Raw genomic sequence first — 14127 nt, forward strand, 5'->3', positions numbered from 1 at the left:
TAACTATCAAATTAGTCTATCTCTAACTTCAATCCCAATAATTTTATGGTTTAACATAAAAAAATTGTCACAATATTCGTGCATCAAAGCACACGGAATGCATGATAGTAACGTTAGAAGCTTTAGTCTCTTTTATAAAACAACTTTCAAAATAAAATACGAATCAATCGCCCATAAATCGAAGGAAAGCTGGAATAACCACGCACATGTGTTACTGTTTCGAAGCCATTACAATGCGTCCCGTTATTTCTCTGAGCCAATATCAGCCACAGTTCTCGATCTGCGTATTATGTGATCCGGACAAAATGCATAATACGTGGACATTTATCTGTAGCCTGTATACATACGTCTTGAAGCGATTTGTACCAGCGTATCTCTGTACGACGATCTGCTGTACGCGATTCAGTGAAATGTTTCCGTACTGTTCAGACGTTGCCTATCTGCACGAATTCGCATTTTCCGCGAATTTTCTACCGTGCGTCCGCCATTCCGGGCATAATATACGCCGTTATGATTTTAACGTACATACGTTGAATGGGCATGCGCATGTATACGTGTACACCACTAGCCAAAAGCTTGAGTTTATACGCTTTAAAACTTTTGCATTCACATTCCAAATTATAATGATCAGTCGATATGATTAATAATGATATGATTAACTAATTTATGAATAATTGATAAGAACGTTATATTCGCATTGTTATGAGTCATAAGTTATATGAGTACATTGTTACGACTTAAGTTATTTAAATCTTATTATTGAAACAGTTTAAAGTTAATTCGACAGAGAACAGCAAGAATACTGCTCAATGAATACTTCTGGCTGAAGGTGCATGTATAGGTGTATGTACGTGAGATATTTCTACTTTTAAACTGACAAAAAATCCCACTTTAATATATAAAATCCTACATATATATAAGAGTATGTAGTTGATCTGCATATAAGTGAAAAATTCATTAAATCCCAACTTTTGTGTAGTCGCGTATCTGGGAGAATTATACACGCGGGTATTCAGTAAATATCGTCTCAAGTAGTGGAACCACTCTACTCGAATAGAAATTGTTTTTCTAATGAAACTTCTTGTGGCTACGCAGTGGCCGCTTTCGAGAGACGGTTTCATTTCACCTTGCTATCGCATGTGTAATGAGCTTTTTGAACGAAAAAACGTTCTACCTCAGATGCCCATCATTGTGATGATTAATCAGAGCTGACCCATAAAACGATCGTCGTGAACCGAGATTATTAGAATCTTTACATGGCATGGAAAATGAACGATTTTAAAGGATTATTAGAAAAACGAAGAAAAATATTAACTTCTGAAATATTGTATATAATATTTGGAGACTGTATATTGTGTTGGTTTATTTTATTCGTTTCCATAATTTGGTTTCCATAATTTGATTGATCGTAGTATTAAGTAGCGTTCAGACGATCAATATCATTATCAATGTGTAAAGTTCTCAATATTGTATTGACAATATATATTGATCGTCTGAGGCTTAGGAGGTCTTTGACATACGTTAAATATTGACGATAATATTGTTCGGCTGAATATTCCATTAAATAGCATTTAATCAAATGGTACAAGTATTTCTCGGTTACTAAATACCTGTCTCTTTCATTTGGCAAGAAGAGAAAATTCGCTTTGCGTATTTTAAATTATAATAAAATTTATCAATTCAGAAAATTCATACATTCGAATTAAAAATATACAAACAAATCAATAAAGTAAAATAATACGTGCCATAAATTGTAATACTTCTTTATTCTATACACTTTAAGTAAAACAAAATCTGTAAGTAGTACTAAACAGTAATTTGTCAGACATTATAAGCATTCTCCTTCAATATATTTTTCCGTCGCTTAGATCTGCCTATATCGTACACGTGTTACGAAATACTGGTCATATATTGTACACATTTTATGCGACGCTTTAATGAAGACGCCCTTTCAATAGAAACTATGAAAAAGAAAAAGAAACAATAAATCTTCTGAAAGAAATAGACGTGGGATATTCAAATTAACTCGTTTCAAGAAATATCGTCACTTATTATATAGATAAACAATTGCACACACTTTGCAGGTCTTTTTATAAGTTCGTAATAGAAAAGCAGACTCCGAGAAAAGGAAAGGGTTCCGTTCCTTTCTCTAGTACATATCCCTCTTTCCCTGAGTCTTCCTGTTTTCTTTTCAACAACTTCCAGTCAAGCTACGAGGAAACAACTTTTGCTATTACAAGTTTAATAAGTTTACACGTACAGCTGGGAGAAGGGATGACGTCGGGAGACGGAGGGAACGTTTCTCGCGCGGAGAAAAGCGAAGGAAATGGCACGGCACATTCGTCGTCTTGATAAATACGGCCGACAAAAAGAACCGAAAGGTCGGGCACTTCGCGAGAAAACGAGCTTCCTGTCAACGTATCGCCTCCGCAGGAACAAAATTATCGAACCTTCAAACGAAAAGAACTCGGTAAAAAGTTCGTATTGGCCCCCGGCAGGAAATCGACGATCGCGTTTCAACGCTCAGCTTACGTTCAGCATCCATGTCAATCGCCAACTTAAATTACCTTATAAATATTCCACCTGGTACGATTTTCAGGATAGTTTTTATATTCCTGTGTGGAAACGCGAAATTATAAAATCGTTGATCAAAGGCGATTATAATTGAAACTGAAATTTAAGGGCTGTAGAGAGAAGAATGGGTTTTAAACGAAAATTGAGTTGCAATTAAGGATTCGCAGGTTGTACTTTGGTAATTTTAATCAATGTTTAAATTGAGTATTAAACTCTGTATAATTTTATATTAAATTGTACGTTATTATAATTATATTTTAAATTATAAGCAATTATGAGCGACGTTAGAACCGTTAATTCTTTGTAATGAAGATCTTTTGCTACCTCTTAATTGCTCAATGTCATTTTTTGTTGAAATGGATTTGTTCGAATATTTCTTCTTTTATCTGATTTACAAAAGGTTTACTATCTTTTCTTGCTCTTCTGTTGTTTCTATTGAAAGTGTATTATAATTGGAGATAGTGCCTTTATAAAATGTATACAATTGTTTATGGGTTTGATGATTTTTGTTGGCAAGTCTTTCACCCTGTTAAATTATCATATAGACAGCACTGAAGCTGGTCGTTTCTGTTTCGAGATCGAAATCGTAATTACTTAAGGATCGGAAATCAGAACGAATCTCTGAAACTTTGATGAAACCAGAAATTTCCTCGAGTGCTTTTAAATAATCAATACTAGAGTCCAAGGTTTTTACTCACTTGTTGCTGCATCCCTCATTCAGGAAATAGAGATCCTTGACCAGCAAACTAAAGAAGGGTACGACGATCCTCTGTCGTTCGTCCGTAGCGCCGGCGCTACGCCACATCGCTGCTTTCAGGGTGCTGCGATAGCTGCTAAAGTTGCTGCTCGGATCCATTTGGTGTTCAAGAATTGAGAATTTCGCCAGCTGTACCTTTGACCACTGTAACAGAAAATAATTTCGTGTCACCGTTAGCAGAGAACGTTTGCTAAGTCGTTTAGCAAAGTTCAACTGGATGAAGTTTCTCTATGTGTATCGGGTTCCTGGTCGTGCAAATCTTGTAGATACCTAACTTGCTTTCTGCTCGTCATTTGGAATTCGATCTGGTTGAATATTTAGTTGGGAAAATGTATTTATTCCGGCTTACATCATAGTATGTCGATATTACGTTTTAAATTTTAATATGGTCATTATAATTGTAAATAATAATTTATGTTTTAGTGTCTTGATCAATATAATACCAAGATATATTTATATACATGTAGACTTTCTTTGATTTCAGTATAGTCCCTAAAGACATAGATAATGTCAAATCAACTATAAAAATATTATTTTTTTAAGATATTTCAAAACATTTCTAAATATTTGTTTCATTTAATGTCTATAAATACATTCAAATAAGTATAACAGACGAATTAGAGATAATTATATTTTAATATACATATTGTATATTATATACAGTATAATGTAATTATATACATATTACCACATACATACTTCTTCATTTTTTCGGTATATTGACACTGAGGTTTTACATTCTAATTGTTAGTTAGTCCTAATGACGAAATTTCTATATGTGCATAAAAATCCGTCGTCTATAGACATTCTAAAAACTTGACCATGTAAGATAAAAATTGACCACACATGTACATACAAGATATACCGAAAACCAATCGTAAAGTCGCCGCGAGAAAATCGATAATATTTTTCAATCGATTCATCCTTCCTATTGTTTGTTCCATTTGTTTATTTTTCGACCGATTCTTTTTACACGTAGTTGTACACGATATCGCGCGTGCACACGAGCCAGAGAGAAGCACGAATAGAACGTGTTCACGACAGACAATAAGTGCATCTGACTCGACCGTCTGGATACAATGCAATCGAACTGATCCCATTGCCTTTAACCCGATACCCTTTTCTCATTCCAATATATATCGAATTCTATCCACCGTTTGCACGGTCAAATAGTTACCTTCGCTTCCTGATCTCGTTCCCTACCTTTGTTCTTCCTCCTTATCCCTTTGATTTCTTTCCGCGCTTCTCACCCCTTTGCCTCCCTTTTCCTTTTCATCCCTGCATGCATTTGACCTACTCTCTTCCTTTTCGTTTCTCTAAACCACTCTCTTCAACCTTTTCCCCTCCTTTGTATCTTTCTCTCTAATTTTCTGGTATCTTCTCCCTTTCCCAAGCTTTCTCCAATTTGTTCGCCTTTGAAGTCATCTTTAACCTCGCCGGTTTTACCTGTTCCGTGAGTTGCATGGCTTCAATCTGACCTCTTTATGATCGCGATGCAAATGTACTTGCTTCTTTGTCCTCTGTTTCCTTTCACGGTCTTCTTTCACCCTCCCGCCGTACGTGGAAATTGTGTAAAGGTCTTAGTTGTGTTTTGTTAAAGTTGACTTTACAGTGATTTTTTCTTTTACAGGAAAACAGTTTAAAAATTCACTACGTGGTTGATCAAGCTCATATTATTAAAATTTTTTGTATCCTTTCCATAATTTTAAAAATATTATTCGCCATAATATACCATTATCAAAGATACTCAAATAGTATTTGTCTAAATAATTGCACCTTTGACTTCTATAAAACTTTGCCAATTTTTCAGCTATTTTTAAAGGTATGCAGCTTTGTACCATGTTATCTTCATTTTATCTTGTTACCATGTCCTTGTCAAAAAATAAAAAAACTCTTCCTAACTTTTTCTTTTCTTTTCTTTTCTAAATACTTCCTACCTATCCTTTTTCTGAATTTTTTCCCAGGGTTCGCTCGTGCATGGTTACCCTCGTTATTACACATTTGGCGACCAGACCCAGTTACAAACTTTCTAAATTTTCGCTTTCTCTTCCTATTCTCTGTCTCTATCCTTTCTTTATCTTCCTTTGTCTATCCTTCCTCTTTGATATACATAAGACGGCAGCAATTTTCCGGCGCGAGACAACCGTCCTATCATCTAGTAGGGAAGAGAACTTCCTAAGTAGAAAGTTTACATTATAATCGAACTAACTTTCCTCTATATATTCTTGTTAATTTGTTAACGTAGTTGTTTGTTATTGTCTTATTATTACCAAATTATAGAACGATATTAAGACCAGAAAATCAAGAAAAACGAGCTTATCATATTTGCCCAGTAATCTTCGATTATATTTATTCAGTCGCAATAAACGTCTTTCTAGCAAAGTACAACGAGTAAAACATTTCGAGGATATTAATCGAACACCGAACAAATTTCAGGATAATTGAAAAAAAAAAAATGATTGCAACGTGTACAATAGCGGGAAGGGCAAGCACAAAAACGATCAATTGGATTTCCATTTAAAGCGAACGAATTAAACCATGGCATTACTATCGAGTACAAAACGAGTAAACCAAGATAATTAATTTGACGCCGGAATATAAACTGTCGAAAGCGTGAACGTCACACACAAACACGCTATGATATTCTATTACTTCGAAATTAAAAAGGGAATCCGTATCGGCATTATACTAGTAGTATAGCGGTATAATATTACTGAAATTAGTTAAGCTTTGGTAGAACGTGAAAACACTATCTATTCTATTTTTGAAAATTTTAACAAATAATTAACAAATTACATTTTTTCCAATTACTCTGTATTTTTTTTCTTTTTTGTTAGTATGGGTATATATGAATCTCTTGTTCAAATTTTCTGAGTTTCTAGAAGGTAACTTAACTTTTGTTGATGAAATCGTATAGTATTAGATATAGTGGTTTTCATTTTCGATTGTGTCTTATTAAAATACTATCCATAAAATGGCATTCCGAGAATTGATAGAAATATACGCATCATATTTTTCTCCTTTGATCTTTGGTTTGTTCATTGGCTCAATCCAACTACGCAAAATCCAAGCATTCCAAGATATTCACAGTTATTAACATGTGAAAAATGCAGAATATTACAACGTACGCTAATCAGATCGTCGAAAATCGCGCAGAACCAAACTTAATTGACGTTGAATCGTGGAGTAAAATGGGACTCGCCGTGAAACGCGCGGCGGACACATTCCCGACACTGGCTTGAATTAATTTACCGGAAACTATTTCACCGTTCATCGTCGTTGTGCGTCGGCTACACGTTAATTCGTATTAATTAAACTGAATTTTCGTTTAGCCCTGGAATTTTTGGTCCGGCCAATTAAGCACCATTGCGTCGATTTAGGATAAATCGAACAGGATCGTCATCACGTCGTGTCATATCACGTTGACAGCGCAGTGTTTTCCTATATTTTCTCTTCTTATTCTTCTTCTCCTATGAAATTGATGTATTGACGTACATTGCGAAGATTCCACTTGCCTAAAGCGTTAACGAACGCGATGATGGGAAATGATAGTATGATATAAAGATAAAAATAGTTAAAAACAATTTCTATGGTAGATCAATATTCCGAATTGTAAGTATGAAAGATATTATTTTATCGTATGCGTGAATATTCTTTTTTGAATTTGCACAGAGTTAGATTTCGCCACGTTTGTTGTTTTATCGAACACAGGCTTCTGTGAACTTGGAGTGCAGTGAAACGCGTATTGTTGAATTCCAACGATATCTGTAATATTCACGTGAGTAATATTTTTTTTTCATGAAAATCAAATAAGTTGACAATACGTCTTTGGAGTTTCCGATCTACAATAATCATAAATAACTTTTCTACAGATTTACAGTTTTAGAGTGTGGTATGTTTCATAACATCGAAGTTTCTAAAATTCTCGAATGTACAGCTTGTTCGTATTTTCTTTGCTCTAGCTTCTAACTATCTTAATATTTAGATAGGATCGATAGCAACCTACATGGCGGAAGTCTAAGTTTATCTAAGTTTTCCAAAGCAATTTTACTTAAGCCGCAAGTTTTCTAAGTGCAAAATTATTGTATCGTCGAGATAAAAAGTTTTTGAAAACAGACGCTTGTTGCACATGTAAGTAAAATGTATTCCATAGTTATAAGACACAATGTTATAGAAGTTGTTTAAATTTCAACCAAAAAAGATACAAGTATAGCTGGAAATTACTGTCAACAGTACTTTCTGTGCATTTTGCATCTCCAAATTTTTTATACAGGCTACACGTACTTCCCCAATTCATTTTCCAACGAAACGATTCTGCTATCAGATTCAATATTTTATTTTCACAATATTAAAATACTAAATATATACTTTTTTTAGAAATTATTTAAGATATATTTCTCATAGTGTTAAAATACATTTTAAATGTATTTTCAGTAGTATTTTTAAATGATACGAAATTTAATAAACTTACACCTAATTAATCAGTATGTAAATACTATAATAAATGTAGTGATGTGCAAATGCTCCCACTAAGCATTGTAAATGTACAAAAATAGTCTACAAATCATACATTTAGAACAATCTAAACAGATAACAAGAAACATTGAACTAGAATGATCTTCCATCCATCCACCCATCCATCCATCCATCCATCCATTTATCCATCCATCTATCCATCCATCAAGAATCCAGCGTTTCTCCAATATTTTCAAGAATTATTAACGAAGGGGAATGATACATCGAACGTTATCTCAGACAGAAGATTTCAGGTTCTAGTCGGAAATGCGTCGGATCGTGGAGTGGCGGAAGAACTCCATCTTCCACGGAGAGACTAAATTCTTGAAGGATCGAGGAAGCAACCCGCCGCATCCCGAGAACGAGAAAGGGTTTTCCTACTCGCCGCGGAGGCCATTTTTCTTCGCCGCGACTCGATTCGATTTCTCGGGAAATGCTCTTGCCGCTCTCGAGGAAAAAACACTAAGAATCGGCAGACTCCTGGCGGATCCGGTAAATTGAAACTGGATGGGAAACGGAGGGTTGGAAAATGGGCGGTTGAAAGGGGAGGGTAGACGAGACGCGCGGAATCTGCTTTCAGCTCGGTGATCCCGCGAGACAGCCGGCAAAGAAATGAGAAGCTGGCTCTCGCCTCTCCGCTCGAAAATCGGCAATTCTAATTAGACAAAACTGCAAATGCACACAAAGTCGTGGCCATTCTGGATTTTGAGAACTTTTCCCCGCTGAAAGTGTACGCGAAATGATATTGTATTGCAGGAAATAAAGGCATTCGAGAAGGAAAGATACAAATACAGATGCAATTTTGATTCTTTCGCAGATTTAATTTTGCTTATTTATGAGTTTATTTGTAAGAGGGGGTTGTAATTTACAGGAAGGGGAAGTAGCGCAAAGATGAAATTGTGCGATATAACGAAATAATATAAGGAAAACCACGATGAGAATTTTTATTTCTGTTCTTTTACTTGTTTAAATTGATTGTTTATTTCTGTTCTTTTACTTGTTTAAATTTATTGTTTTATAGTCGCACCAATCTCTAGAATTGGTTATAGCTTACAGTAAAACGATGAATTTTGTTCAATTGGAAATTCCATTCTTGCCACTCCTTTCAAATCCTTTGTGAAATGTAATACCTTTGTGCCCATTTCTCTTCTGTAATATTATTATTCTCACTTCATTACACAAAATACGATTCATTAATTCTAAAATAGCATGTCATTTATCACTTTATTTATGCGCTTGATCTATAAGACGTATGGGAAAGTATCATATTATCTAGAATGTCTTTAGTTTATTACGGTGTTATGAATGAATTATGAGTTGCTTTATGAAGAATAATGCATATGCAGTGGTAAAGTTACGAGAATGTATAATAACGTGTTTCGATCTTTAAAGATATACATATTTTTCAATTAAAAATTTTGTACATAACTTTCCCAAGTTAAAAAGTGCATTATTTGTAACATTATTTTTTCTTTATGTTCGTCCCTTTTTTCGAATTGATGGCACGATGTCAGTAACGCAAATAAATCATTTAATTTCGTTTCATTTGGATCTTGTATCACGCTCGATTCGAGAGCGAGAGAGAGTTTCGTGTTACTCAAAGTCGATATTTTTTAATTAAAAGGTTGGACCTTTTTTCACGTAGCGAAGCCAATAAATTTCGTGCTGTTCCGGGTGAAAATTATTCGTGTGAAACAGTAAAAAGAAGTCACTTGCAGAGAGAGGAAAATCGTCGCGATCAAGCGTAATTAAGTTTCCTAAAGTTGGCCAAGTTACGAAGTACGGTTGGATATTAAATATGCATTAGTTGAACTTAAGCCGACGTTGGGAATTTTATAAACCGTCTTGAGGAAAAAAAGGAAACTTCCGGCCAACGGACAAGTTCAAAATAACCATGAAAAACAAAGTTTCGATCGAATTTATCTCACCTAACTGCGTACAAGAATCGAGGAAAATTTTTCTTAAAATTCATCCAATCGTACCAGACGCTTTTCCTAACTCCAGGGATTCTTCTTCGAACTTTTACCCCTTATTTGCATTCGTTTAAATTCATCAGATACTACATTTCTCCCGCTGTTCCTTTATTTCGAGTATAACAACGCGTATAATCTCTTAAATTGATTTTTAAGGGACAATAGTCAATTACAGAACGAACTTAATTAAATAAACGATTATATATTACATCATGTAGAAACGTGGCAGTTAATACCCAAATAAATTAAATTGGTTATTAATTATGATATTACATTATTCTAATTTATTATTGATTACAATATTAAATAAATTAAATGTATTATTTAAGCAAATGACCATATTATATACGTACTGTAACATTTCATAGAAACGTGGCGATTGATATAGCTAATTAAATTTGAAATTTAATTTTTCTAAAGAAGCTAAGACGTGAAAGTAGATATTATTCCTGTATAAACTCCATTTTCTTACTTGCATTGATAAGAATGCAAAATTATTTGCAATAGCCACAATTTTTATTCGTTAGCATCGATCAGTTTTAATAATTCCTACGTTCATTTCCTACGCTCTTTCTCACAGACGACAATTCCTCGCCAACCTAATTTATTCCAATTGCCCGAACATTAGCCACCTAATATCAAAGTCACCCCCGCGTGGAAACTTATTCCTCGTGGCGAACACGTTTTCATTCGATAACTACCGTCGAAGATTTTCGAACAGCATCGACCAACGCTCGAAACTTTCTTACCCTTGTGATAATGGACGCGAATAGAGGGTACGGGGGTGAGTGGTATCTGTGTTGGTTGGATCGTAACGACCGAACGTAATTAGCTTTTTGAGGGGACGAAAGGCAAGCCAGAAGCTTCCTTTCACCGCGGAAGAAGGAAACGTCACTCGCAGATTATCTCCGTGGTAAATTAAGCCGGCGTCGGGGGTGGTATCGTTCATCTTCCGTCGACGTCGCCGTATCGGTGGCTTCTCTCGAACGAACGCCGGTGCCTCAGTGCCACCGGGGATCCTTGCCTTCGAGTTTTCCGCGCTGACTTTCTAAGCGAAACTCGCGGAACTTGGAAGTTGCTCGAACGAGCAAAGAGAATATCCTCCTACAGGCTAAATGGAGGATGCTGGAGGGGTTTGGGGGTTGTTGACGGCGCTGAGCCATCGAGCTCTTACGTTCGGGGATAGATTCTTCGAGGTGAGATCGATTTTTGGATTTGCTGGGAGATTTCAGACAGTGGGATGGGCGATAGAAGATTTTAGGTGGAGATTGCAGGAGGTAGCTTGATTGTGAGAATGTTCGGTCTTCCTCTGAAACGATGGTGTCGAGATGAAGAGAGACGAACGAGTGGAAGATTTTAGATAGGCTATTTTGTAGCTCCTTCGAAGGTTCGAGATTGTTAAAGATATTTAAGATGTTTTAAGACAAGTACGTTGGCTACTAAAGGTATTTGCACTGTCCCTTATTTTCCTATGAGGCGATTTTTCTTCTTTTTTTTGTTAGGTTTTATATAGATTTGATTTTAAATCCAATATACGTGCGTGAACCTAATTAATTAGTATATAAGTGCTGTAATAAATGCGATGGTGTACAAATACATTTTGCAAATATTTCTACTTGTGTTAAAGTTTGGATTAAAATACTTTAACTATTACCTTACAATGTAAACTTCATTTTCATTGATCACAGTGATTAATAACTTTTTACTTGAGAAAATATGGCCTCCTATTACGTACAATATATCTTTTGGAAATGAGTAGAAGCCCTTTGATAGCCTTAACCTCTATTCACGAAATTAATCAATGGCATTTTGAAATATTCGTTTGAGAAACTGTAATTTCCTGGACTCGCTCTAAAATCCATTAAACTAACGTTACAACTCCCTGTGATGTGTACTTATAATTATTAGATTTCGTATGTTCACATGTAAATTAAAACGCATTGCGCATAACGTCATAACTTAAAGTCATAACTTCATTAATTATGCAACTAGAGGAATAATACTTCTCAAAGCTGAAACATTCGTAACTGCATTCAAATCAACCCTCAAAATCTTGACCTACATCACTACGATTTTCAGTCCGCTATTTACCAAAAACGTTTCCATATTTTCATAGTAACAAAAATGAGAAACTCTCCTCCAAGTCTGTGAAAATAATTCAAGCTGATAATTCCATTTATGGTATCGACTCCTTTCTCCACAAATTCGTTCAACCAGTCGATCAGTCAAACGATCCACAAAAAATTCCGTGGCATGTTTTTCGCGAATGTTCGTTCATGTGCGTATGTACGAGATATAGTGAGTGAGGTGGGTCAGGAGAGGGGAAAACAACGCGCGAGCGTGACCGAACAGAAGCGTTAAATTTTCATTAACGAAAATTACGAAGCGGTGCCACGCCGGCTGGCCGCTGATAGTTCCAGCAATTATTTTAAGCGCGGCCTGTATAAATCAGCTGGCTGAACCAAATGAACCCTGAATAGCAGTTCGCGTCGAATAGAGCCGGAGGGATATGTCCGCAGAGCACACCGGTCCGGTCTCGTAATTAAAAACGACAAAAAAAAAAAAAAAAACAAATATGGGTTTAATGGTATCCTCGTTCCGCCTCGCAATTCATCCGGTCCCGACGATAAAGTCGTACACGTTCGCCGATTTGTCAGAAACTGTCGTACTCGTTCTCAGAAATAAAATTGTCCAATACGCGCCTGCATTTTATTATCGGCTTTTTATTGTCGCGAAACAAGCGTTTCGTGTACAAAGAAGAGAAGGAGAAAGAAAGAGAGATACTGATAATTTGAATTAAAATTGTTGATTTTAGGCGAGAAACAGGAGGTTTGGTTTTTGCTAGGTCGTTGAGTGTTTTAGAAGTTTCGTAATAAATTTTTGACGATGGTTGATACGATATACACGATGTTTATCCTGTTGAATTTTTCGAGATAATAATTTTGTTTCTACAAGATGGTTGGTATTCTTCTAAAGATTTTTTAAGTAGGCTTTGACGATGATTGATTTTGTATATGGGATAAATGTGGAATTTATTATGTCCATATGTAGAATTGACGATTTTCTACAGTTGATATGGTTCCTTTTTTTTTGAAAAAATTAACATTGCACTATAAATTACGATATATAGGACAACAATATCCACAGTGTTAAAAGGCAAATACAAAAATCTACGTATTTATTACAAAAAGTCAACGAATATTAAAAATCCTAAAACAAAGATACAAGTGATTTATTTTACGGTATACCAAAAATTGTATTATTTGCGAACCACTTCGTAATATTCTACTTTTTGATAATATTATTTTCTATTTCATTAAAACTCGTTATTAGTTCCTCTTGTTTCCCGTTACTATTTCTTTAATCCAGTCATTCTTCTTTTATTCTTCAAACGCCAGGGAAATGCAAGTTCCGTGGAAGCCAGATACCCATAACTTGACGTGTTAATTACGTCACAGTGTCGCGTATATTCATTTGCGAGGATATACATTCGTCGTGTTGGCTTTTTATTGCAAAACAGCGCAGTAAGCTAGAATATTTATGAACATTTCTATGTATGTACCTTGGTGACGTGAAATGCAACCGCGAATTTAAGAGTGGGAGGAAAGGAAGAAATTTAATTTTATTTATCATAATGGCCATTCCATTTTCGCGCATCGCCCAACCGTTTAAATCCAATCTAGAGATGGAATTGCGTTTTTCATCGGCGAGGAAAATATTTCCATTTAAATCGTATCGTCGATACAATATCCAGAAAATCTCTGTTAATACCTTCGTTACGAGGCTGTTACCGTTATTTTTAACCTTCTTCGAGTTATTTCGGCCGTCCTCGAAAAGTGGATTCTCCATTTATAGCCGATCTGTTCTATATAACATCGTTAAATTTATTATTTCATCCTAATGTACTGAAACTTGTTTATCTTCGAGCAAGATTGATTTTAATTTTAAATATTCATCAAAAGTTCAAATGAAAGGAATTAAGATTTTTAGTTTTTACTAAAAATATTCATTTAACGTTGCGTGAAAAATGTTAAATCGCATAAAATGACATTCTATCTTCATTTCTATATCACAAATATTAGTTTTATATCCGCACGAACAAAACCATAAAACCGTAAAATTATAAAATAATTTCATATCAAACGGAGTCTTCTTTCGAATCTTTTAAGAAATATATCGTTTTCTGTTATATATTTTAAGGGAATTCTTTCAAATAATTGTCCGATAAATACACGTTGCAGCGATCGAAGGGTCTATTATATTTTCTTTCGGAAGCGCAGTCTTTTCATTTCGAGCAGGATTTCATTG

At 35.1% G+C, this 14127-nt stretch overlaps 1 protein-coding gene across 1 annotated transcript in view; it reads right to left on the minus strand.

Annotated features, from left to right (window-relative positions):
- The window catches only part of LOC117235778 (ras-GEF domain-containing family member 1B-like), a 237582-nt gene that overhangs the window by 13737 nt on the left and 209718 nt on the right, over positions 1-14127 (minus strand). Inside the window, exon 9 of the mRNA XM_033498112.1 lies at positions 3273-3475. Within this exon, the coding sequence (XP_033354003.1) occupies positions 3273-3475 (203 nt within the window). The remainder of the gene's footprint in view (positions 1-3272; positions 3476-14127) is intronic.

The sequence above is a fragment of the Bombus vosnesenskii genome, unplaced genomic scaffold, assembly GCF_011952255.1.
Source record: "Bombus vosnesenskii isolate JDL3184/JDL3185 unplaced genomic scaffold, Bvos_JDL3184-5_v1.1 scf7180000013319, whole genome shotgun sequence".
NCBI classification, from domain to species: Eukaryota; Metazoa; Arthropoda; class Insecta; order Hymenoptera; family Apidae; genus Bombus; species Bombus vosnesenskii.